A 26,584-nucleotide genomic window follows, 5' to 3' on the forward strand; every position below is an offset into this window, starting at 1 on the left:
ATCATATGACTAGCCTTTCTCCTTTATTTAAAACCTATTCTCCTTGTTCTGGAAATGGAAAAATTAGAATTGCAGATGGTTCTTTTTCCGCAATTGCAGGGAAGGGGAAGATTACCTTATCCAATAACATTGACTTAGGAAAAGTTTTACATGTGCCCAAACTATCTTGCAACCTTCTTTCTATTAGCAAAATCTGCAAAGATTCCAATTGCAGTGTGACATTCTTTGACACTCATTGTGTTTTTCAGGACCGGATTTCGGGGAAGATGATTGGCAGTGCTAAGATGAAGGATGGACTTTACTACTTTGAGGATACTTTCAGAAATAAAGCAGCTCAGGGTCTTTGTGGTATGAGTTGCACCTCTGTTAGGGACCAAATAATGCTCTGGCATAACAGACTAGGGCACCCGAATTTTCAATATCTTAGGCATTTGTTTCCAGATTTATTCAAAAATGTTAATTGTTCTTCTCTTGAATGTGAAAGTTGTGTTCTTGCAAAAAATCAAAGAGCTCCTTATTATTCTCAACCTTATCATGCATCTAGACCTTTTTACTTAATCCATAGTGATGTTTGGGGGCCTTCAAAAATTACAACTCAATTTGGAAAAAGGTGGTTTGTAACCTTCATAGATGATCACACCCGGTTGTGTTGGGTCTACCTTATGCATGAAAAATCTGAAGTTCCTAATATATTTAAAAGTTTTTCACAAATGGTAGAAACTCAATTTGATACAAAGATCTCCATTTTGAGGAGTGATAATGGAACTGAGTACTTCAATCAAAATCTCAATGAGTTTCTGAAAAATAAAGGCATTCAGCATCAATCGACATGTCCAAATACTCCTCAACAAAATGGCACCGCTGAAAGAAAAAATAAACATCTCCTTGAAGTAGCTTGTGCCATTATGTTTGAGAGTAATGTTCCAAAGTATTTGTGGGGAGATGCTGTCCTAACAGCAGCCTATCTTATAAATAGAATGCCCACTCGTGTGTTGAATTATCGCACACCTTTGGAAAATTTCAAAACCATTTTTCCAGCATGTCGATTACATACTGATATGCCTTTAAAGGTGTTTGGTTGTACAGTTTTTATGCATAAACCTTCCACATCTCGGTCCAAACTAGACCCAAGGGCAGAAAAATGCATTTTTGTTGGTTATTCTCCAAACCAAAAAGGATATAGAGTCTTTAATCCTATCACAAAGAAGCTTTGTGTTAGCATGGATGTTACCTTTCTTGAACATCAACCTTTTTTTCAAAAAAATTCCCTTCAGGGGGAGAATAATAATGTGAGTGAAGACAATTTTTTGCATGAACCGCTGCCCATTCCTATTGTAGACACAGAGAATACAAATTTTATTGATGAATGCAACAAGGAAGAACATGTGGAAACAAGTTCTGAAATTTCTAAAGAAAATCTTATGCCAGACTTAGGTGGAGCCCAAACAGAGAAAGAAATACCACAGTCAAAAAAGGAGTTCCATGTTTATACTCGGAAGTATCCTAAAAGGACCAAAGACCAATCCATCATCTCTGCACCAAGCCAACCAGAAATCCCGGAAGAAGGCCAAGTAAGAATACCACAAGAAATTCGAGGTAACACTGACATTTTCACTTCTACTATTGAATTACCCATAGCTATTAGAAAAGGAACCAGAACCTGCACCCAAAAATCAGAAAAATCTAGCACAAACCATCCCATTTCCCAATATGTTTCCTACCAAAATCTTTCACCGAATCACAAAGCTTTTACCTCTAAAATAACAGATCTGTTTGTGCCTAGAAACATTGAGGAAGCACTAGATGATCCCAATTGGAATTTAGCAGTCTTAGAAGAGTTGAGTGCACTGAAAAAGAATGAAACTTGGGAAATAACAGACCTGCCACGTGACAAAAAACAGGTGGGTTGTAAGTGGGTATTTACCATTAAGTGCAAGGCCGATGGAAGTGTAGAGAGGTACAAGGCGAGATTGGTGGCAAAAGGGTTCACTCAAACTTATGGAGTAGACTATCAAGAGACGTTTGCTCCAGTTGCTAAACTTAACTCTGTTCGGATTCTTATATCCCTTGCTGCAAGTTACAACTGGCCTTTACATCAATTGGATGTAAAGAATGCTTTCCTGAATGGGGAGTTAGAGGAAGAAGTGTTTATGAGTCTTCCCCCCGGATTTGAAGAAGAACTTGGAAGAAATAAGGTGTGTAGACTAAAGAAGTCATTATATGGGCTGAAGCAATCTCCAAGAGCATGGTTTGAGAGGTTTGGAACAGTGGTAAAAGGGCTTGGATATATCCAAAGCCAAGCTGATCACACATTGTTCTATAAACATTCAGCAGATAATAAGGTTGCTATCTTGATTGTATATGTTGATGATATTATTCTGACAGGTGATGATAGCTTGGAACTCAAAAATCTGAGGGAGAAACTTGCTAAAGTTTTTGAAATCAAGGAACTTGGCCCATTGAAATACTTCCTTGGAATTGAGTTTGCAAGATCAAAGGAAGGTATCTTTATGAACCAGCGAAAGTATATTCTGGATCTTTTAAAAGAAACAGGATTACTTGGATGCAAAGCTGTAGAAACACCCATGGAGCCCAACTTAAAGCTGCAACCAGCTGAAACAGAAAATATGGTGGACAAAGGAAGGTATCAGCGACTAGTGGGAAGGCTAATATACTTATCTCACACCCGTCCAGACATTGCCTTTGCTGTAAGCATGGTAAGCCAGTTTATGCATGCACCAGGTCATGAACACTTGGAGGCAGTTTTTAGAATCTTAAGATACTTGAAGGGATCACCTGGGAAGGGGCTTCTTTATAAAAACCGTGGGCACCTTCAGGTAGAAGCCTACACTGATGCAGACTGGGCAGGGAGTGTGACAGACCGAAGATCAACATCAGGCTATTGCACCTTTGTTGGAGGAAACTTGGTTAGTTGGAGAAGTAAAAAACAAACCGTTGTAGCAAGGAGTAGTGCAGAAGCTGAATTTAGAGCAGTTGCTCATGGAATTTGTGAGGCATTATGGGTGGAAAAGCTTCTACAGGAATTAAAGGTTTTCAATTCTCCTCCAATAAAGCTTTATTGTGACAACAAGTCTGCAATATCTATTGCACACAACCCGGTCCTACATGATAGGACCAAGCATGTCGAAGTTGATAAACACTTCATCAGAGAGAAGATAGAAAGTGGGCAGATTTGTATTACATATGTTCCCACTGCAGAGCAATCGGCAGACATCCTAACCAAAGGATTACCCAAGAAATCCTTTGACAACATAACTAGCAAGCTGTCTATGGAGGATATCTTTAGGCCAGCTTGAGGGGGAGTGTCAACAGACTGTGAAATAGAGCATTTAATGCTCTTAATTAGCAGTTATATTTTTGTTTGTATATAATTATGTTGTTTCCTGTTTGTACTTAGTTTATTTTAGGTAGTTTCTTATTTTCATTCATTCTCCCTAATTCTCTCTTTAGTCAAGGATTTCCTTCTTTGACTTTGATCAATCACATTATGTAATTCCCTCTATAAGAAGAGGAATCCCTGTACAGTTTTTCATATCAATAATATTACCAAATATTTCAACTGAATAATACACAGAATGTCATTCTGAGTTCAATTTGGGTTGCTGCTGTGTGGAGTCTTTGGCTTCAAAGAAATGACAGGATCTTCAATGGAGGGCAGCAAGGTGTTTCAGAGACTCTGGAATTGGTAAAGTGGAGAGCTTGGCAGTGGATTAAAGTGAGACGGAGGGGATTTTGTTACTCTTGGTTTGAGTGGCTTAACAATCCGTTGGTCTGCATCCAAGCTATGTAATTCACTCTTGTAGCTTGCTTGTCTTGTCTTACTTTTGGTTTTTTTTCTCTTCTTTGCTTTTGTTTTCTATTGTGTATTGGGTTGAAGTACCCCTTGTACTTCCTATTCAATACAATTTGGCTTATCAAAAAAAAAAAAAATCAGATTTGGCTGGGTTCTATCATATTTTTCCATGTTTGATCCTCTGCGTCTCAAGGGCTAAGTTTATCTGAACCATTGAAGTGCCCCAAGTTTTCTACAATTGTAGGGCATCCCTCTTCTCTGGCCACCAATTCACCATCAATGGTACCTGTTTCACCAAGAAAGGGAATCTCGGAGTCCTTCTTTCCTGGTTCCTTTGGATTCTCCTTTGAAAGAAAACCTTTATCCATTGAATTAACAGAATCAACTTTTATCTCTGGTTTTGCTTCCACCAAATGACCCTCTCTTCCATTCTCCAAAACTGCATATGTTCTTGGGCTTTCTTCTTCCTCAGAATCCTGAACCCAAACTGGAATATCTGGATCGAATTCTGGCTGAAACTTCTTAAGAGCCTTCACAAAATCCCACCATCCCACCATGTTGCATTTTGGTTGTTGTTTTTCCAGCAGTACCACCAAGGAAGAGCTTTCCCTCTCATCGCCATCAAAGCCCAAGAAAGCTTCGCCTTCTCTGAAACTTCCATAGCCTGAAAATACTGCTCGACCTTAATCAGCCACCAGTACGCATTTTCTCCTTCAAAGGTTGGAATTGTCTTACTTCCCCTGTTGTATCTGCCATTTCTTCAAGATACTTGGTTCCACGGCACCTCGATTGGTGCTCTGATACCAAAACGATAAGAACTGATAATAGATGAAGTTCTATTGATAATCACAAAGTTTATAGTATTCGAGAGTCAGTCTCGTTAGAAACTGTCCTATGGGTTTACTGTTCATTCGTACTGTTCATTTGCCCTATCACTTTTCTTTGCAAAGTGACCTCTTCTTTATTGACTTGGTTATCTTCAGAATGATATTATTCATGAAAAAGAATCCAGCATTTTCTTCCTCATGTTTCAATTAGTGTGTACAACCTGTGTTGATAGTACTGGTTCCATTCAAAATTTTCTTGTACCCAAAGACATGAATCCCAATATGAATTAAAATTATGGCATCGATGCATCATCTAATGGATGTAACTAACCTTATCTAGTAGAAAAAGGTTTTTGTTGTTATTGTATATTGTTGATATTTGGTCATTACTTCATCTTACTTCCATAGTTTTCCATGTCGTGCTTCCTTTTTTTAATATGGTTGAAACACTTACGAAATATATTCATTTATGTATAAATATATATAATTTAATTCAGGAGAGTTATGGTGTTATAAGTCTATCTACTTGCATTATATTTTTATGACATGTGTATGTCTTTTTAGTCAAAAACGTTGATATAATGTCAATATCCTCTGTTCGTGTTCTTAATAGATAAATACTCGTAATGCATATAGGTACAATTTAATTGGATCCTGTAGAAAACTCCTATAGCCAGGTGGTATCAAATATTGTAGTTAGGCGAATATTTCCTATTTTTATGGTTTGGTTTTAAGAGCATGGCTTGGAGTACATGCAACTTTCTGTTCATATTATTAAAATTTATTCAGTGATGTTCATTTGTTTTTTCTCTTTTAATTGTTTTTACAGGAACTGACTATGGAGACCTCTCGCTTCAGGGATGAACTATGGCTTGGCATCCGTGATCTAAGTAGGAAGACAGATTTGATTGTTCTTGTTCATAACCTATCCCATAGCATACCTCGATATAACAAATCAAACGGTACTCAACAGATACCAGTCCTATCACTTTTCTTGGATGAAGCTAAATGTCTTGGAATTCCTTGGGTTCTAGCAATAACAAACAAATTTGCAGTTAGTGCTCACCATCAAAGGGCAGCAATTGATGCTGCTTTGAAAGCTTACCAAACATCGCCTAGCTCAGCTGAAGTTATAAATTCTTGTCCATATGTTATGCCTGGTTTTGCTGGGACTTCTCTTTCATGGGACGCAGCCAATGCAGATTCCAGTAGAAGCATTGGTGCTCAAAAGCTTATATTTGCTCCTATTAACTTCGTTAGGAGGCCTTTCCAGAAAAAGGAGATTGTCCTTCCAGCAGAAGGTGTCAACTCTCTCTGTCAGCAAATTCATCGTGTACTTCACAGTCATGAGGAGTCTTCATTTCAGGTAGGAAAATCTTAATTTGATTGTCCAGAAAATACGGTGTTTTCCTTAATTTGATTGATCGCAAGATAGTAGTATTAGACTATATGTATGACTGCTAAAAAATGATAAATAGGACTCAAGTCTGAAATGATTAAGAAAAATGAGATGGAAAACAGAGAAATATGAGTTGGAGAACAAAGAAAATCAGAAAAAGGAGAAAATAACAGAGAAAAGTGAAAGAATGACAGAAAAAAGAGGAGGAAGAAACAGAGGATGAAAATAACCTCAAACAGAAGCACTTTCTCGCAGGTGTGAGGAAGAAGGTACTTAGGAAGATCATGAACCTCTGGTCGCCGGCAAATCTGCCAGAATTCGTGCGGGTGTGGAGGTGAAGAAGAAACGTGAAGAGGAAGAAGAAACAGAGCGTGAAAGGAACTATAGGTTTCTTGTGAGCGGGATTAATTTCATTAACCTGGGGAGAAAATACCATTTTGCCCTCAATTTTTAAACTAATGTGTCTTAGGTAGGGCAAATCATCACTTTACCTTCTATCCATCCCGCTGAAATCGCGCCGCACCAGACGCGATTTTGGGCGCAATTGTGGGTGCTACAGCGGTCTGCGTCACGACCAACCATTGTGCCGCCACGCTTCGCCGCTATTGCACCGCAGTAGCGCGCTATGAACAACCCTGCTACTAGTATAAATAGGGAATTAGCCATTAGGGTAACCGTTGTATACTATTCTTGTCCAAGAAGATAAGGAGATAATCTCATCCCAAATTATATAGGGAATTAGCCATTATGGCTTATGTATTTGTTAACAGATAAAAGATTACGAGAGAGAGAGAGAGAGAGGAGAGAGAGAGAGAGAGAGAGAGGTAAATATTGTAATGGGATACATTGCTAGGTACAACCTCCCTCACATATATAATATTAGGTTAAGAGTCAAGTACAACGTGTAGTACAAAGTACGACCTTAAAATACACATGGGCCTGACTCATAGACTCTACGTCTAACACTAACCCCTAACAATCGCCCTCAAGCTGGAGCATAGATATTAATCATGCCCAACCTGTTACAAATGAAAATATGAAGTCATTACCCACCCCATTAAAACCCTTCCCTCTGTAAACACATCTGCAAGCTGACCACCTGTCCTAAACATAGGATGTGGATATAAGAATCTGTTGAAGTTTCTCACAGATGAAATGTAAACCCACCTCAATATGTTTAGTTCTTTCATAAAAAACAAGATTTGATGAGATATGTATGGCAGCCTGATTTATCACACCAAAGTTTCACCGAGATATACCTCTTTTTGGAGCTTTCTTCAAATACTTAATGGACGGGGCGGGACATAAGTATCCCTTATTCCCGCCCAAATCGAGCATTTAGATGAACGAAAGCAGCCATGGCGGGGTTTGTGGAACAACGTCGAAGCCCGCCCTTCTTTTGGATGGGTCCACGCGCCAGCTGGAAGTATTCCTTTAGTTTTGTCTTATATGTATAGAGGCTTGAGCCCCGATTGTCAGGCCCAAGTACTGAGAAAGTCCACGTTATGACCATTCCCTCTATAAAAGGAGAGGTCAACCCCTTGTAAAAAGCACCTTTCGAACATTTAATGAGAATATTTCTTTTGTGATATTTTTAGTACTCTGCTAGGGTTTACTTTCTGTCAGTTTCCGACGTCAGATCTCCCTAGTACGGAACATTGGCGCCGTCTGTGGGTCTTACTTCGATCTACTACTTGACATAGAAGGTGCGTTTTAAGATCCATGGAAACTCGTTCGTGTGGTGTGGGCCGCCGCGATCATCGCTGGAGGGGTGGTCGTCACGGGGGCCGCGGCGGTGGACAGTACAACAACCGCGAAGTACCTCAAGAGCCGGAGCAGGAGGCTTCTTCGGCGGGGGTTCACTCGGTGGCGCAGTCACCGGTCTCGTTGGTGAATGCAGCTCCAGGAAGACCTTCAGATCTGATAGCTAGATCAGATCCAGGAGTCAGGCAACGATCAGCGCCGCCTGAATATGTAAATCTGGATTACCTCAAAACCAGCGTTCCGAGAAAAGCGCCAGAGGTGGTGACGGGAATCACTCCGGCGGCCTTGCAACAAATGTTGGACACTTTGCAAAAAGTACAAAGCCAGAACGAGCAGTTGCAAGCCCAGGTGCAATACTTAACTCAGCGACAAGACTATAAGCAAGAACAACGGCTCAAGGCCGAAGACGTTGTTGAATTCCAGCCTTTTGTTCCCGCCATCACACGGGTGGGCATACCAAAGCATCTGCAAACGATGGCGTTGGACGCCTTTTCAGGCGACTCAGACCCCATGGAACACTTGCGTTATTTTAACACGAAAATGGTTATTGGAGGAGCAACAGATGAGGTGAAGTGTAGGTTGTTACCATCAACATTCAAGGGGATGGCGATGCAATGGTTCATCCGTCAACCGCCCTTCTCCATTGACAATTTTACTGATTTGTCCACAAAGTTCTTAACTCAATTCTCCGCCAATAAAACTACCAAGGCAACCATATTTGATCTTATCAGCATACATCAACAGCTAGGGGAGAAGCTCAAGAACTACATGGCGCGATTTAGTAAAATGGCGGTTCAACTGGAGGAGGGCAATCCGGATGTTTGCCTTGCGTCTTTCAAAAATGGTCTTCGGGCGGGTGATTTGAATCGGGACTTGACGAGGCGACCAGCAAAAGACATGATGGACCTTCGTGCTCGTGTTCAGGAATTCATATTAATTGAGCAGGATGATCAGAAAAAACAAGAAAGAGAGGAAGGACGCAAGCAAGCCCATTCCGGCGGGGTTTCGCAGGATAAACCTAAGGCGGGGAAGGAAACCAGGGTAGCACAAACCCCCCGTGTACCAAGACCGGGACCATATCAAAACTCCAAACCAGGATTTCAAAATACATGGCACCGCAATTCTCAAGGTCCCGCTGCAGCCACAACTGGTCAGCATGGTACTACGCCAGCTCCAGTTCCACTTACAAAGTTAAATGCGCCCTTAAGCACCATTTTAAGGGTCGTTGGGCAAACAAATGTTGTGCAGTACCCGCCACCACCGCGGCGACCGCCAGCTAATGTAGATACCAATAGGTGGTGCGAGTGCCACAAAGCGTTGGGGCATACGACGGATAATTGTTGGAATTTGAGGCGGGAAATTGATCGTTTGATTAAGGCTGGTCATCTGGCAAACTTCGTTAAAGACACAGCAACGCCAGAAGTCGCTAGGATCACCCAAGGAGACAAAGGCAAAGGCAAGGAGATAGTGGAAGAGTTGGGCGATCCTGTTGGGGAATGTTCATCTATTGCAGGAGGATTTGGCGGGGGTGCAATTTCAAGTAAGGCTAGAAAACGCTATGTGGCGGCAGTACACTCAGTACATGAGGCAAGCGAAAGTGAGTGTTGGGTGAATCACTCCCCTATCATATTTACCCCTCAGGATTTTGCGCACGTGATTCCCCATGACAACGATCCAATTGTGGTAACAATCAGGGTTAACAATTATGTCACGAAGAAAGTATTTTTAGACCAGGGGTCTTCGGCGGATATCATTTATGGAGATGCATTTGATCGCCTGGGGCTAAAAGAGTCAGACTTGAGGCCGTATAAAGGAACCTTGGTAGGGTTTACAGAGGACCGTGTCACTGTTCGAGGATATGTGGAAATACCAACTGCTTTTGGCGAAGGAGAGTTTGTAAAGAAATTTCAAGTGAAGTACTTAGTCCTGGCGTGCAGAGCCAACTACAATGTACTCTTGGGACGAGACACCCTCAACAAGCTATGTGCGGTCGTTTCAACAGCTCATTTGACTGTTAAATATCCAGCCTGCAATGGAAAGGTTGGGGTATTACATGTGGACCAAAATGCAGCAAGAGAATGTTATCTAAGAAGTGTGGCGCTTTATGGGCGTAAGGCCGCCAAAGAAAGTCACAGAATCACAGAAATCTTTCCGCAAGAGGGATTCAGTTTGGATCCAAGAGACGATGCTGATGATTTCCGCCCACAACCTCTGGAAGAAACCAAGCAAGTGCAAATTAAGGATAAAATTTTAAAGATTGACAGCAGTTTGACAAAGGAACAAGAGGAAAGGTTGATCACGCTGCTAGGTGATAATTTGGATCTCTTTGCATGGACCATCAATGATGTACCAGGGATTGACCCCAATGTGATCACTCACAAATTGGCTATTCGACCAGGGGCGACCCCAGTCATCCAGCCAAGGCGGAGAATGAGTGATGAAAAGAATAAGGCAGTACAATTAGAGACTGAGAAACTAATCAAGGCCCGCTTCATCCGTGAGGTGCAGTACCCGACATGGCTCGCCAATGTTGTGATGGTCAAAAAATCCAATGGGAAGTGGCGAATGTGCACGGACTACACAAGCTTGAACAAAGTGTGTCCTAAAGATTCATATCCACTTCCCAATGTTGATAAGCTTGTAGATGGAGCGTCGGGAAATGAACTTTTAAGTCTCATGGATGCTTACTCGGGCTACAATCAAATCATGATGCATCCATCGGATGAAGAAAGTACAGCATTTATGACCAATCAGGCGAATTATTGTTACAAGACAATGCCTTTTGGATTGAAGAATGCAGGAGCTACGTACCAACGGCTCATGGATAAAATCTTTTCAAAACAAGTGGGCAGGAATATGGAGGTGTATGTGGACGACATGATCGTAAAGTCCGCCAGGGCTAGTGATCATGGCGGCAATCTTAAGGAAGCGTTTACTCAATTAAGAACATATCAAATGAAGTTGAATCCTGAGAAGTGTTCTTTTGGGATCCAGGGAGGAAAGTTCTTGGGATTCATGTTGACAACGAGAGGAATAGAAGTGAATCCTGATAAGGGAAGGGCGATCTTCGAGATTAAAAGCCCAACAAGTGTCAAAGAAGTTCAGCGTTTGACAGGACGAATGGCCGCCTTGTCACGTTTCTTGCCAATGGCGGGTGACAAAGCGGCCCCATTCTTCACATGCTTAAAAAAGAATTCAAAGTTTCAGTGGACAGAGGAATGCGAACAAGCTTTTACCAAATTAAAGGAATCATTGGCCACATTGCCAGTACTTTCCAAGCCAACACCAAGCTTTCCATTAGTGCTCTATCTAGCTGTTACTGACAAGGCGGTGAGTACAGTGTTGCTCCAGGAAGATGGAAAAAAGCAGAAAGTTATATATTTCGTGAGCCATACTTTACAGGGGGCAGAGTTGCGGTACCAAAAAATTGAAAAGGCTGCATTGGCGATTATGAAAACTGCGAGGCGCCTTAGGCCTTATTTCCAAAGTTTCCAAGTTAAAGTTAAAACTGATGTCCCCTTAAGACAAGTACTTCAGAAGCCTGATTTATCGGGGCGATTGGTTAGCTGGTCAGAGGAATTGTCAGAATATGATATACAATATGAGCCAAGGGGCCAAGTCACAGTTCAAAGTTTGATCGACTTCGTGGCGGAATTAACACCCACGGAAGGCGAGAAGACTCGAGGAGAATGGGTCCTATCTGTGGATGGATCCTCTAATAAGACTGGAAGTGGGGCTGGGATAACAATTGAAAGTCCAGACAAAATGATCATTGAACAGTCTCTCAAGTTCGAGTTCAAGGCGAGCAACAATCAATCTGAGTATGAGGCTTTGATCGCCGGCTTAAGGCTAGCCATTGAGCTGGGGGTCCAAAAGTTATTTATCAAGGGAAATTCGCAGTTAGTGGTTAAACAGGTGAAAGGCCAGTACCAAGTAAAGGATCCGCAACTTTCCAAATACTTGGAAGTGGTACACAGATTGATGATGGAGGTCAAAGAAATTAAGATAGAACATGTCCCGAGGGGCCAAAATGAGAGGGCAGATGTGTTAGCAAAATTGGCGAGCACAGGGAGATTGGGCAATTACCAAACAGTCATTCAGGAAACCCTGCCTCGCTCGAGCATTGATTTGGTAGAAATAAAGTTGAAAGCAGTCAAGTCTGTAATTGAAGGCGAGCCTTCTTGGATGGAGTCAATCAAGATCTTCCTAGAAAACCCTCCAAAGGATGACGATGTGAACACGAGCGAAACGAAGGGAAGCTAGTTTTTACACAGTGGTGGATGGTGAGTTGTATCGGCGGGGAATTATGTCCCCTATGCTCAAATGCGTTGACACCAAGAACGCCCATGGAATAATGGCGGAGGTCCATGAAGGTGTTTGTTCAAGCCATATAGGCGGGAAATCCTTGGCGGTGAAAATTGTGAGAGCTGGATTTTATTGGCCGACAATGAAGAAGGACTGTCTTGAGTATGTTAAGAAATGTGAAAAATGCCAAGTCTTCTCTGACTTGCACAAGGCTCCGCCAGAAGAGTTAACAACCATGATGGCGCCTTGGCCATTTGCTATGTGGGGGGTTGACATTTTGGGACCATTCCCAGTAGCGAAGGCACAAATGAAGTATATCATCGTGGCGGTTGATTACTTCACTAAATGGATAGAAGCCGAGGCGGTGGCAACTATCACGGCCGCCAAGGTCAGAAGTTTCTTGTGGCGAAGGATTGTTTGTAGATTTGGGGTCCCCAGGGCGTTAGTAATGGATAATGGAACACAATTCACAAGTAATGTTACCCGGGAATTTTGTACAGAAATGGGAATCGAGATGCGATTTGCCTCTGTAGAACATCCACAAACCAATGGGCAGGCTGAATCGGCTAACAAGGTTATCCTGAAAGGTTTAAAGAAGAAACTGGATGAAGCAAAAGGGCTTTGGGCGGAGGAACTACCAGGCGTTCTTTGAGCATACAACACCACTGAACAGTCAAGCACAAAGGAAACCCCGTATCGTTTAACTTATGGGACTGACGCCATGCTCCCAGTTGAAATTGAAAACCAAAATTGGCGAGTGGTTCGGTTTAATGAGAATGACAACGGGGAAAATTTAATAGCAAATCTAATCATGCTGCCCGAGGAACAACGTGAGGCTCACATAAGGAATGAGGCGGGAAAAGTGAAGGTTGCAAGAAAATTCTCAACGAAAGTAGTGCCTAGAAAAATGAGGGTAGGAGACTTAGTGCTCCGAAAAAATACAATACCCGATAAACACAATAAACTTTCACCCAACTAGGGCGGGCCTTACAGGATTATAGGCGATGTTGGAGGAGGAGCTTATAAGTTGGAACAACTAAATGGTCAAAAGGTTCCACGAACATGGAACGCCTCTCATCTGAAGCAGTATTTTAGTTAATAGAAACAACCAAAGGTGAATGAAGCCGCACTCTTTTTTCCTTTCTTTGGAGAGGTTTTTAATGAGGCGGCATGTAAAAAGAATGGGACAATTGTTCTCACGTGAAAGAAAATTAATGAAAAGGTTATTTCAACAGAATCGCCTGTATTTTTTAATTCAATATAATTTATATTACGAGTTCATGCAATGCAAATCGTATCAAAGTATGCAATACTGCGAGTAAACCTTTCGGAATAAGAAAGTGTCGCCATCAAATGTTAAAAGTCTTGGCAATTCTAGTGGCCACTAGAAACCAAGCCTCGTCGAAAAATCGGCTAAGGTATGCAAACCAAAGTAACAACAAAAGTTGGTAACAACTCAAGGTAACAACGAATGAACTTAAAATGATATTCATTAAAAGTAAGGCAAAGGGGGCGACGCCCATACATGATTTGGAATGATGATAAAAGACAGGGCAATGCCCAAAGCAAAATTTTAACTTCATGAAATAAAAGAAGAAATTCAAGCCAGGTTCTCATTGTTGGCGTTGTTGCCCTGGCTTGTCCCAGCTTGAGGGTCTTCCTTCTCGTGATCCTCATTCTTGTGCTGCTCATTCCCATCATCGCCATCTTCTTCAGGCTCACTTTCATCATCGAATTGGGGAAGGAGGTCGAGGCTAATGTCATCATCACCAACTACTTGACCATCCTTGATCTCCTTCAGCCACCCAATACGGGAAAGATCAAAGCCCGGCTCAACCACACTAATCTGCTCTTTGGCCGCCAGAAAGCCTTGAGCAAACTGGAGAGAAGCACGCCCCAAGATGGAAGCATTTAGGCGTTCGTACTTCTTTTCCAATTTTTGGCACTTGGCCTGAACAGCAGTGTGTTTGTCGTTGATAGTTTCTTTCAGAGATTTGGTCTTTTGAAGAAGCAAGTCAGAAGCCGCCAAGTCATCAGTTAACTTAGCACACCTCTCCTCAGCAGCCTTCAGGTTTTTGTTGGCGGTCTCAGCATCGGCTTTTGCTCGCTCATAGGCAGTCTTATAATCAGCCGCCTTCTTTTCATAACGGTTCTTGGTTGCTATCAACTCCTTCACGCACTGAGCCATTCCCGCCACAGTACTGGCGGCAGAGAGCGCATGATGGATCGCCACAGAAGCAATGTTGGGGGGGCCTTGACCGGAAACATCCTTGTGAATCCGGTTGTCAAAGGTACGATTCATAAAATCCAATCCGTTGAAGCAAGGATCAGATAGGCTCAGCAAAGGGGGAAGAGCCTCGCCACCAATAGCTGAGCTAGGGCCAGCTTGGATGAATGGAGTTGATGGGCGGTTGATCAGTGCGCCTGAATCCGGTTGAGGTGGCGGGACATTGTCATGCCCCTTCTTTTTCTCAGTCGGACGACCTTTTGGATCAAGAGTTGATTGGTGAAGAGGTTTACCACCAGCAGCGCTCGAAGTTTTTTGGCGCTTTGGGTCCCTGGCGTTATCAGAGCCCGAAGTACCTTCATTCTTTTTCTTTTGCTCAGTCTCGACGGCCCTTTTCTTCGCCGCCGCAGCAGACTGGGCGAGGTATTCCTTCATCTTGATGGGGTTGGCATCAACCTTGCTTTTTCCCATCGTGGCTGCATGGAAAACATCAATTAGGCGAGGTACATGAACAAAAAGAAAAACAAGTTGTGCAAAAATTATAAACTTACTAAAAAATTGATTTAAAGTGCCGGATTTTGACGCTTCAATCAAGTCTTGACCAGAGATTACTGGTAATGTGCGGAGGTAATCGGCGATGGCCTGCTCGGATTCATCCAAGGCGTCGCATGAAACGGATATTTTTCGGCGAGAGTTTTTTGTCCAGTAAAAGGGGAAGAGAGGGTTGTTATTAGAATCTCGAAACAAGTTATTCATTTCAGGCGACTCCATGACTTTGAAATATTTTTTTTGCCACACTTTGTAATGACTTTTAAGGGCGGTGAATCGGCTCATGTTCTTGCGAGCCAAAAGAGGAACCCACTTGATAGATGTAGGTTTTGTGGTGACTGTCTTATAGAAAATGAAAAACAAGGGATAGGTGGGAGTGCAACTCAACTGTTCACAGAGAATTTCAAAGCAGCGTATAAAGCCCCAGACGTTGGGTTGAAGTTGACAAGGCGCCACGTTCAAAAAGGTAAGAACGTGACATATAAAGGGCGAGAAAGGGAGTTTGATATTCAAATCCAAGAAAAAATAACCATAAACAAAAAAGAAATCGGGCGATTCATCAGTAGGTTCCTTGCGTAAAAGAACGCAATCATCCTCGCCACAGGGAAGAACATTCAACAGGTGATCTTCGTTATTAGAGGTGGCGGGATTTATCTTTGTAAACCCTTGAGAAGATATTCGAAGCGAACTGATGCTTCCAAGGCTACCCCAGATGGAGCGCCAAAGACACTTATCTTCAACCAAATGCACGTTGGAACGCCATTCGGGTGAAGACAAATCTCCATTAGAGGAGAGAATAGAATCAACGGAGCCGGCGGGACCGGAATCCTCGTGAGTGGAGGCGAGGATTGTATTTCGATAACGGTGGGGGCAGAAACTTCCCCCTCCGTAGAAGGGGAAGTGAGCTCTAAGGAGGAAATGCTAAAATTTTGTGTCGACATGCTGGGTAATTTCATAAAAATAAAAAAGAAGATGAACAGGTCCAAACACAAAGAAAGAAGAAGACACAGTGTCAAGAAAAGAGAAAGGGGAAGGACTCACCGGAGGAAGAAGCGGAGGATTGAGTAAAGATAACGTCGGCGATGGGGGAGCACCGCGCAATGACGACGGCCGGAGTGAGCAAGGTTCACCGGAGAACAAAGAAGAGAGTGAAAGCTACGATGAAAAGTTTTTTTTTTCAGAGTAAAGGTTTTCAGAAAAGTGAAAAGTGAAAGGTGAAAAGGGTATTTATAGAAGAAAAAGGAAGAGAGAGAATGAGTGGGAAACACTGCGAAGGGTCGTGGGATCGTGGGATTTGAAATTTGAAAATGTATGAAACGAAAAGACATAACTCCTCGAGACGCACAACTGCATTTATGGCAAATGATAACAAAATCCCGGAAAAGAAGGATACGTGCGTCAGTTGAAAAGACGTGATTGACAGGTGTGATAACGGCAATGTATCGACAAAGATAAAAAATGGCGACATATAAAGGAACATGAAAAGGCGAGAAAGCGACGACAGGCCCATGACTACAAAGGATGGCGAAATACTTTTAGCGGCTATGGAAACAAAGAACATGATGAGAACAAGGAAGAATAAGGAATAACACCATTAGAGGACATGCGATTAATTAAATATGCAATAGTAAGAACTCCATTTACACAAAAAAGTGTAAAAAATTGGAGACTTCTCTTTGAAACATTAATGCTCAAGCAACTTCCATAAGATGCTGGTTTTTATGCTTAGCCACCCATTTTGTCGTGTAACAATGCAAGGTGATTGATGAATCATGTCTTTTCCATTCATAAAAGTACGAAACGGTGTGGAGAAGTATTCCTTATCATTATCACTATGAAGAATATGCACTGGACAATTAAATTGAGTGCGAATTTTAGCACAAAAGTTACAAAACATAGTGAATAACTCAAATCTGAATTTCATTGAATGTAGCAATGTTGCACGAGAATAGTCATCCTCAAATGTAACAAAATACTTATAACTTTGTTTAGAAGTCACAGGGTAGGGCCCCCACATAATCAGAATGGACAATATGAAATAGAGATGTAGCTCCTTAACTCAAACGAGGTAAATAAATACTATGATAGTTTTTAGCAAATTGACATAACTCATAACACAAACTTGATAAAGACTCTAAGGACATAACTTCCTAAGAACTCCTAAAGATGGATGACCAAAACGACAATGAAGCTGAAAAAGAGACACACTACTTGTACGAGAAGCTAGTGATGCCTTTGAGACTCTTTCTTGCAGTAGATATAGTCCATCAGATACTTGTCCTCTACCAATAATCCTCATGTCGATAGATCCTGAAACACACAAGAATTCAAAAAGAAGGTTACTGAACAATTTAATGTACGTGTTATCTGGCTAATTGAGAGGTGATTGCAAGGAAGCTGAGATAACTTTACCATCGAGGGCAGAGGTACGGTAGAAACCGGGGTAGTATACCCACTCGCCTTAATACTAACATTGGACCCATCAACAGGGGTTTCAAATGAATGAATACTAGAGGCAGTGGCGGAGCTTCTTAGGGACATAGGAGGCCTTCAGCCCTCCTAAGATTTTAGGAAAATCTTACGATAAGGGTAGTATAAAAATATTTTTTAATTTAGGTATATATATACTATGTTGCGTAAAAGAACGCAGAGTAAGCCTTGTCTCAGTGGAAAGTCCGTGAGGTTAAATCCCTGATGTTCTGGGTTCAAATCCTCTGAACACCTGTTTGGGAATTTTATTAATTTTGTCAAACTTTGGGCCTTGCTTGGTCCAACTTGGGCTATTGTTTCTTCCTTAAAAGAAAAAACACTTTTGACCATTTTTTGGCCTTTTTTTTAATACTTCACATAATTTTTTTTTACCATGGCCAAACTTCATCTACATCTTTTTACTAATCACAAATACTTACATTATAATAATATGATATAATTACTTTCAAAATAATGATACATTTATCAGAAAAAATGAATAACTAAGAGTAAAAGAATATTTTTTGTTTCAAGAGAAAGGTTTTTGATAGTTAAAAAGTGTAATTTAAAAGTAAATAATTTATTGAGATCGAATCCAAAAATTGAAAAAGAATATAAAACAAACTTTCAAGATATTTTTTTTGTTCCTTCGGAAAACTCACTTTGAAGATTATTAATATCATTTATAATAAATTTATAACATGTATATAAATTTATTTAATCTTTACTTTTTTGTCAGTATATGTGTTGCTAATAAATATATTTTAAATTATGCAATGAATTTTGCTTTGGTCCTCCCAAATATGTACTCCAAGCTCCGCCACTGACTAGAGGAGCTGAAAGAAGAAAGATACATGAATCCCTCATCATATGATCAGTAGTGTCGGAATTAATGGCCCTACGGCCTGAAGTGGAGGATGTCACATAGTAGGATTACTTGTTTGAACAAATTTAGTTGTGGAGGAGGAAGGCCAGGCTCACTTCTGTGAGAAGTGGAATTGAGTATATCTGCAAACTCATCATCACTCAATTGTATGCCCTTCCTGTTGTGCATTGGCAACATCTGCCTCCAACGCCTGCCATGAAAGTTTGAATTGATTGGTAAAGCAGAGGGATAATCTTTGTTTACAGCTCATTTTTTAGGTGTGAAGAGCTAGAGGAAGAGATAGGAAGAAATGAGAGAGAAGGTAAAGATGTGATAGATGTTTTAATTGATAGAGAAAAGAGAAATAAATAAAAAATGAAGGTGGAAAAGAAGTGGAGGTGTGTAAATCAAACTCAAAGAAAAGCGATCAAAAGTTTGATGAGGTAGTTAATTTACTTGTCGAAATCAAGTTAAAAGAGAACTTTAGAATCAAAATAGCAAGAGTTTAATGATTGTGAAGAAAGCAGTGATAACTCAGTACCTTGCATTCATCTGCAAGAATAACACAGTGAAAGTGGTAATAAGTGAGAAAAGAGATGGATTAAGAAGTCATACCCCAGAATCGAAGGCCCAACAAGCACAGAAAGAGGGAGACAAAGGGAGACAAACTGTAGAATGAGTATTGATCAATGGGAATGGACATGGGTTTTCTTCTAGTTAAGTACTACTTCTGTTCTTTATTAACTGTCCACTTTGAAGAACTTTAGAATCAAAATAGCAAGAGTTTAATGATTGTGAAGAAAGCGGTGATAACTCAGTGAAGGTATGAAAAACGGTAGAAAGGGGGGGTTTGAATAACGTTTTCAGTACAAAACTACCACCTTAAAGATTTTGACAAATCTTTCGAGAACTTAAGTGCTAAAGATAAGAGATAGAAAAGCACACAAGGATTTTATCCTGGTTCACTTGATGAATCACTCAAGCTACTCCAGTCCACCCGTTAAGGTGATTTCTTCCTTCTTAGAATGAAGGCAATCCACTAATCAGGTAAGAGTTACAACTGCACTTGAAACCTACAAGTGACTAACAATTACACTAACTTAGCTCACACTAAGATTCACTCTCTTAGTCTTCTCTAGGATCCGATCAACCTTGATCTCCTAAAGGAACTAAACAAACTGTTTATCAAAGAAATGTTTACAAGAGATTTGCTTCTAAAAAGCTGATAGTAAACACAATGAATTTCAGATGAAAGAAAGCTTAGAATATTTTGAATATGTCTTGCGCGTATGTATTGCTTCTTCTTTTCTAGCCGCTTCTTTCAATCTTCAGCCTCTATATATACTCCAAGGATTAGGGTTGAGCGTTGCATGGGAAATGCTACCGTTGGAGGGCAGTTCTGGAAAATCCAGCTTCTGCTGTGGCTGAGAACGTTAGGTAGGTCGTCAGGAAGGTACACTTTCTTTTGTACTTGGATAGCGACTTGACCTTTTAACCTAGGAGACTTCTGATCAGGGGAATACTTCATATTGGAACTTGTGAAGCCGGTTGATCAGAGTCAGAGGGAAAGCACAGATCCTCTGACCATTGTATCTTCTGATTCTGAACTCAGAGGGAAGAACATGGCCTTCAGAGTTTCTTGCTTCTGGACTTCAGAGTTTCCACTATTCAGCTTCTGGATCTTCAGAGTCTTCTACACCATCAGAACATCTGAACCTTCAGTGTTTCTTAGTTATAAGAACTTCTGGATCTTCAGAGCTTCTAGCGACTGAGTCCACATCAGAGTTTGTATAGCTTCAGAACTTCTGAAGCTTTTCCACTGTTCATACTGAACATGGTGAATGCGAAAGCGTTGCTTGGGTTACCCTTTATACACAGTGCTTCTGATTTGTGTGAGATTGAGTTGAGGTCAGAGCCTGTAAATAGCACACTCAGAAAAACACGTTAGAGTACCACAATTGTTCATATCAAAAGGTTAACTTGTAATCATCAAAACATAGAGTTGTACTACTAGATCAAAACTTGATCTTACACTCAGTACCTTGCATTCATCTGCAAGAATAACACGGTGAAAGTGGTAATAAGTGAGGAAAGAAATGGATTAAGAAGTCATACACCAGAATCGAAGGCCCAACAAGCACAGAAAGAGGGAGACAAAGAGGGAGACAAACTGTAGAATGAGTATTGATCAATGGGAATGGACATGGGTTTTCTTCTAGTTAAGTACTACTTCTGTTCTTTATTAACTGTCCACTTTGAAGAAAAAAAATTGTTCCTATATATCTATCCACTTCGAGTTTCAAGAAAGCATTAAATGATGTTTTTCAAGAAATGCCCTTGCAAAAACGATAAAATGCATTCTAAAGGGTGAAATTGGAAAACAATAATACTTTCATGAAAATTAACAAATTTAATTGCACTCCTTAATATGTGTGTTTCTTCTCTCTCTTAACCGTTATATAAGAACGGAGGTAGTAAGTTTTTGCATCTCAAATACTGAATTTGGATTTTTTTTGTTTAAGTTTGAAGCTAATAACACTGACCTTAATGTTAATGGGTTTCTTGAAAATTTGAATTCGATGTAGCTCAATAACGTTGTTTGATGTATCTGATGATAATACTTCACCGTTGGTATTGCTAAACCCGGGAAGCTATTGTGTTTTGAGCTCAATTGTTTATAGTCTTCCAGGTTATGTTTCAAATGAAACTCGATATTTTGTCAACTTTTGTTAATAATTTCCAATATATTTGTTATAATAATGCGCACGAACAAATTTGGCTTCTTGTTTAATGCTTCTTTCACAGGAATTTGCCAGAGATAGACTAACAATGGAGTTGGCACGAGAACAAGCGATGTCAATTGATGCAAGTAGTCAGGCTCGAGCTAAGACAGCTTCATTTAATTCTGCTGCTGTGGGTGCATCACTTGGGGCTGGTCTTGGCGTTGTCCTGGCCATAGTAATGGGGGCAGCATCTGCCCTGAGGAAACCCTAGGGATCAAATTCCTCTTCTAATGTTTTTGTTACTAGGATTTCATTCTTTTCTTGGATTATAGATAGAAGAAATCAATGTGAAGGAAAATTTTAACTATTCTGTCCCGTGAGTAGCATATAATTACCCATTTATTTATTTAATTATGAAAATCCTTGACTTTCAACTTATTTTATAAAAGATAAAGGATTAATTAATTAAAGAAGTTGGGGAAGCTCTTCCAACTGGGATAAGAGAAATACAAAACCTTCCAGACCAAAAACCAACAAACCATAAAACAACAAAATTATCTCCACCAGCCACAAACCCCATACAACAATCAGATATCAAATTGAAATTAAAGTTAAACTAGTGTTTTTACCCGTGCGCTGCACGGTGAAAATCGATTCTAAATTTCTTACGTTATTAACAGCATCGTTTCGACAATGAAAATAAAAGCTTAAGATTTGAACTACAACATATATGTTTTGTTGATTACGATGCGTAAGATACAAAGAATTTTAAAATCTAAGTTACCAAATCTAACCATTCATATGTTCTAGAAAACTTCTTCGTACACGACATGCCGAGTGCAATTAGACTACCCCTTTGTGATCCACAATATGTATCTTTAACCCTTTTCTAGATTTAACTCTCGAGAGGGCTACATATAACTGACCGTGCGTGAAAACAGACCTAGGAAGATATAATCCAACATGGGATAAAGATTAACCTTGGCTCTTATTTATCATGGTTGTAAAAACCGGACCGGACCAGCCGGTCCAAAGCAAGCACAAAATCAGCTAGGTATAAAACCGGTAGTGAACCGTCCAAACCGGACTTGAACCGCTCTAACCGGTGAAAACCGGCCGGTTGGCGGTTTTGGCCGATTTTACGTTTTTTGGTTTTTTTCCGTTTTTTTTTTGTTGCTTTTTCACGTGTTTTGGGCTCGGCCCACACCCAGATGTAGATTAAAAAAAAAAAATGAATACAGAAGGTTTTCAAAAATCAAAATAGAAACCAAAGGTTTTTCTTCAGTCTTCAATTCATCACGTATCTCAACGTGAACGGTTGTGGTTGAACGCCAGTGAAAACAGGAATGGTGAGGAAGAACCCAGAAAAGGCAATCGAGTGAGGATTTCGTATTTGGGAGTTTGATTCGATTTGAGAAACAATATGCAACAATAAACAGATACTAAGAAGATATATTTCACATGTGAAACAGAGACAACAAGTTTTTTTTTGTTAAGCACAGAGACAGCAAGGTGATGAGGAACAGAGGAAGGATGAAGGAGCCGCTCCTATCATCTTTCTATACGGTATGAGGAAGCAAGAAGAGTAAAAGGAATTAGGTTTTCTTTTAAAAATTAATTTAAAGCTGTACACAATGCTGAATTTGCGTGGCCAATGCTGAATTGGTGGCACACTGCACGATACATTTTATATATTGGAATTGATATTTAATTGAAGTTCATTTAATTTCATTTTAAATTGAGTTCAAAAAACTTTCCTTTTAAATTTAGTTTTACAAGTAACGGTTTGATCATTTTAATTATCAGATAATTGTTTTGACTTTTTTATTCATTTATTAGATGATTGCTTTAAATATTACCTTTTATATTATATATTTATTTATGTTAAAATAATATTAATGCGGTAATACCGGTTGAACCACGGTTCAACTACGGTTGAACCAACGAACCGTGAACCGGTGCCCTCACCGGCAGTGGCGGACCTACCACAGGGCTTGGTAGGTCCAATGCCCTGGCTCAAAGTAAAAAAAATACAAATTTCTTTGGACTAGGTAGGTTTTTTGGCCCAAAAAAAAATTAGAGAAAAGGCAAATTTATAAGGAAATGCAAAGTTTAGGGACTTAATCATAAAATTTGCCTAGGCTTCCTAAAATTTCTAGTTCCGCCACTGCTCACCGGTTTGATCATCGGTCCGGTTTTAATAACCTTGTTATTTATAGTCATAGCAAAACACACAGTTATAGGGAACTATCTTCTTGAGAATTTGAATGGAAGGCCAGTGTCAGGAGAAGTTAAGCTTAATCTAGGAATATAAACCGGTTAACCTGATTTTGTACCTGATAGAGCGGTAGCAACAATAATATACGACGTCAAAGCAGTAACCATCAATCTAGTGCCATTACACAATCCAGCAGACTGATCTAAATTCCGAATCAGCATGATAGGATCCCCAACTTTTAATACAATTCGGTGGTTTGGAATACCAGAGCATTTAACATCATTTAGGAATTCAGAAGTGAACCATTCTGAATCTATATCAGAATCTTCATCCGATCTACACGGAGTATCATAACTCAAATATTTTGTTTCCTCTCCAAGAATCATAGACAACATGAAATTGTTAACCTCTTCAACACTTTCAATAGTAGGTGCAAGGAGTGCTCTTTGTTCAAAATATGCATGGTTTTCCCGATTAGCAACAACATCGGGATAAGCAAAATCTACTAATTTAAGTCAATGATTATCAGACTCCCTTGCCAACAAATCAGAGAGAATCTCTATATTAGAATCATCATCATCGATTGGCTTAACTGTTTCATCCCCTACTTGAAGAAGCCAATCAGCAAATTCTTTGATTTCCATAGATGGAGAAGAGGAAGCAGCATGTTGTAATCTCATGTTGATAGTTAACTTAATTACTTTACAATACTTCCATAGGTAGGTTGAATTTACAGCAGAAGAAAAGATGTCAGATCTACTTCCTTTCAAAATGACTGGAAGAATCTGCCTGAAGTCTCCCCCCACAACAACTACTTTTCCTCCAAAAGGTTTATGGCCAAAAGTTGCTTGCGTCTTCATAATGTCATTTAAAGTTCTGTCTAGAGCTTCAAAACAGTGTTTGTTTAGCATTGGGGCTTCATCCCAACTGAAACTCAATTCTAATGTTTTGTCTCATAAACCTATTTAAAATTATAAAAAAAATGCTGAAATTATATTGAATTTTTTCTATTACTTTATACATGAAATTATTTTATGTAAAATGCTCCTTCCCGTGATCAGTTATCATGTTAGTTTTGTATTAGTTTTGACATGAAAATATTTTCATATAAAATGTCATCATATAAAATGTTCCTCTTCATGACAATTTTTTAGCAAAAACGATATATATAGGATAGCAAGCTTTCTAGCCATGCCATATCAACTATGATGTTGTCATATAAATATATTATATGAAACAAATAGAATCACAAAAAAGAAAGATAAAAATAATCAAACTTATAAGGCTCTATTCAGGTGGTAACGTGAACAATAAAATTTAATGATAATGTTCATAAAGGTGGTTGCAATAGCACAGTGGAAATACTACGTATGGTCCAAAGAAAGAATAATGATTGTAATAAAATACATGCTTATAGATACTTTATTTCATACCGAAAATTTCTCTCTAGTAAAGAAATAAATTATATTTATCAAAAAAAAAAAAGTTATATCATGATTCTTGTGCATTAAAAGCATTGTTCATCTCAAACGATGAGACTCTCTACTATAAAATTGACTCTTAATTCTTTCATTCCTCATAGAAAAATCACTTCCGCTACTATTCTTGTTGTTTCTCTTGAACCCCCTTTTTAGAAAGAACACTTGCTTCAGTGCATACAGAGCCTGGCCATGTATTGGAAAGGGTTTAACTAACAATATTGAAAAAGTGGAGTTATTGAAAAAGTAAGGGTATAACTGACAAATTGTAATCTTAAAACATCAAAATGACAGTTAAATATGAACAAAAGAATTATTTTAAAAGGACACTTAAAAAGGAATAATCTACCTTCCCATTCAATTGACCAAACTACACACACATGAATAATCTACTTGCAAATAAAAGTATGAGCTATAATCTAAGAGAAGACACTGACTGATTAGAAGTTGAGAATACTTCACCAGGGTAGTAAAGAACTCCATCTCTCATGTTTGGATCACATGTTTTATTTGGATCACATGTTTTATTTCTTTGAGCTAAAATCATCCGCTTACACTTTCAATGGTAAAGTACAGTTTTTTTTTTTATAATGGAGATCAACTTGCATATCCAAAATAGAACAAAAACGACAAATTATTGGCCGGGTACAGGTTTATATATGCATCAATGTCTTCTAATCTCGGTTACAAAAAATGTCTTATAATCTCTACACGACATATTTTCATTATCAAATTATCATATAAAATTATGAAAAAAATACTAAAACTATATTAGAATATATTTTTGAATTAGTTTGGTCATGAATTTATTTTGATGTAGAATATTCCTCTCGTGGGAACTTTTTATCTGTGCGTTGCATGATGAATTTAATCTCGGTTTTAAAAATATGTCTTCTAATCTCCGCACGACTTAAAGGGAGTAGAGTTCGTATGTGGCTTAAGATTGAAACATAAAAACAAAATGCATTTATATTGAAGGTCAAAGGTCTCCTTAAAAAATGAATATAAAGATATATTCATCAAGCAATATTTTGAATTATCATTAAATTTCGTCCCGGATAAATTGAAGGTCAAAGGTCTCCTTAAAAAAATGTTTCTAACATTAACCTGAGGAGACCTAGTCACGATCACATCACGTTCAATGCCTCACCCCTAGACCAAATTCAGCAACTTGCTGAATTATCATCCGCTCCCAAGTATTGTTTCATTGTTGTTCTCTTACAATTCACTATAACTTTTCCATTCTCAGTGTAACCAATAATAGTTGAAAAGATAAGAAAGCTTATTTAAGAAAAATCTCTAGAAAGAAACTTCTCAAATAACATTCCCTTCTTTAAAGAAATGTTATAGAAGCATGAAAATATAGCATTTTAACACAGGGAATCCCATTGTTAGAAAGTGCATGGTAAAGCTAAACTACAAAAGTGAATCATAATATTTGGCCAATATAAATGAACTTTTGGAGCCTAGTCCTCATGAATTTGGAAGCTTAACAACACTCAATGATGTAATTACATTATGATTCTCTACCTACCGTCCTGGCCATCTCATTTGATCCAGAATCTTTGGTATGTTTTCCAAAGCACCAATTCTTGAAGCCTTCCTCCTAGCTGGCTAAGTTTTAGCATGCTTCTCAAAAGCACCAATTCTTGAAAATTTGATCCTAGCTCAATCAGGGCTGCTAGAGAATAGAACTCCTAATTCAAGTGACTAAGGCATTTGAATAACCTCAATGGTCAGTGTCATGCCATGACAATTTTTCCATAATCCTTCTCCCTCCCTGTATACCATTCTAGCCATCATTTTGTAACCAAAACCTATAGTGCTGACCTCAAATAAGGCAATACTATTTATTAGCAGAGCTGGGGATACTAACCCTTCTTATCCGTACTATCATCCTCTTGAGAATCAAAACCAACAACTTGTACAATTTCTAAATGCATCAT

The 26,584-nt window shown here is 39.4% G+C and overlaps 1 protein-coding gene across 13 annotated transcripts in view; it reads left to right on the plus strand.

The window, feature by feature from the left end:
• LOC130743298 (retrovirus-related Pol polyprotein from transposon RE1) overlaps positions 1-21,376 on the plus strand; it is a 38,876-nt gene extending 17,500 nt beyond the window's left edge. For 4 of the 13 annotated variants that reach the window (XM_057595478.1, XM_057595479.1, XM_057595481.1 and 1 more), the window contains one exon: positions 249-3,589. In XM_057595478.1, coding sequence (XP_057451461.1) covers positions 249-3,317 — 3,069 coding nt within the window. In that variant the 3' untranslated portion in view covers positions 3,318-3,589. The other 9 variants (XR_009021432.1, XR_009021433.1, XM_057595487.1 and 6 more) reach the window with 9 other exon arrangements.
• The last annotated feature ends 5,208 nt before the right edge of the window (positions 21,377-26,584 follow it).

The sequence above is a fragment of the Lotus japonicus genome, chromosome 3 (genome assembly GCF_012489685.1).
Source record: "Lotus japonicus ecotype B-129 chromosome 3, LjGifu_v1.2".
NCBI classification, from domain to species: domain Eukaryota; kingdom Viridiplantae; phylum Streptophyta; class Magnoliopsida; order Fabales; family Fabaceae; genus Lotus; species Lotus japonicus.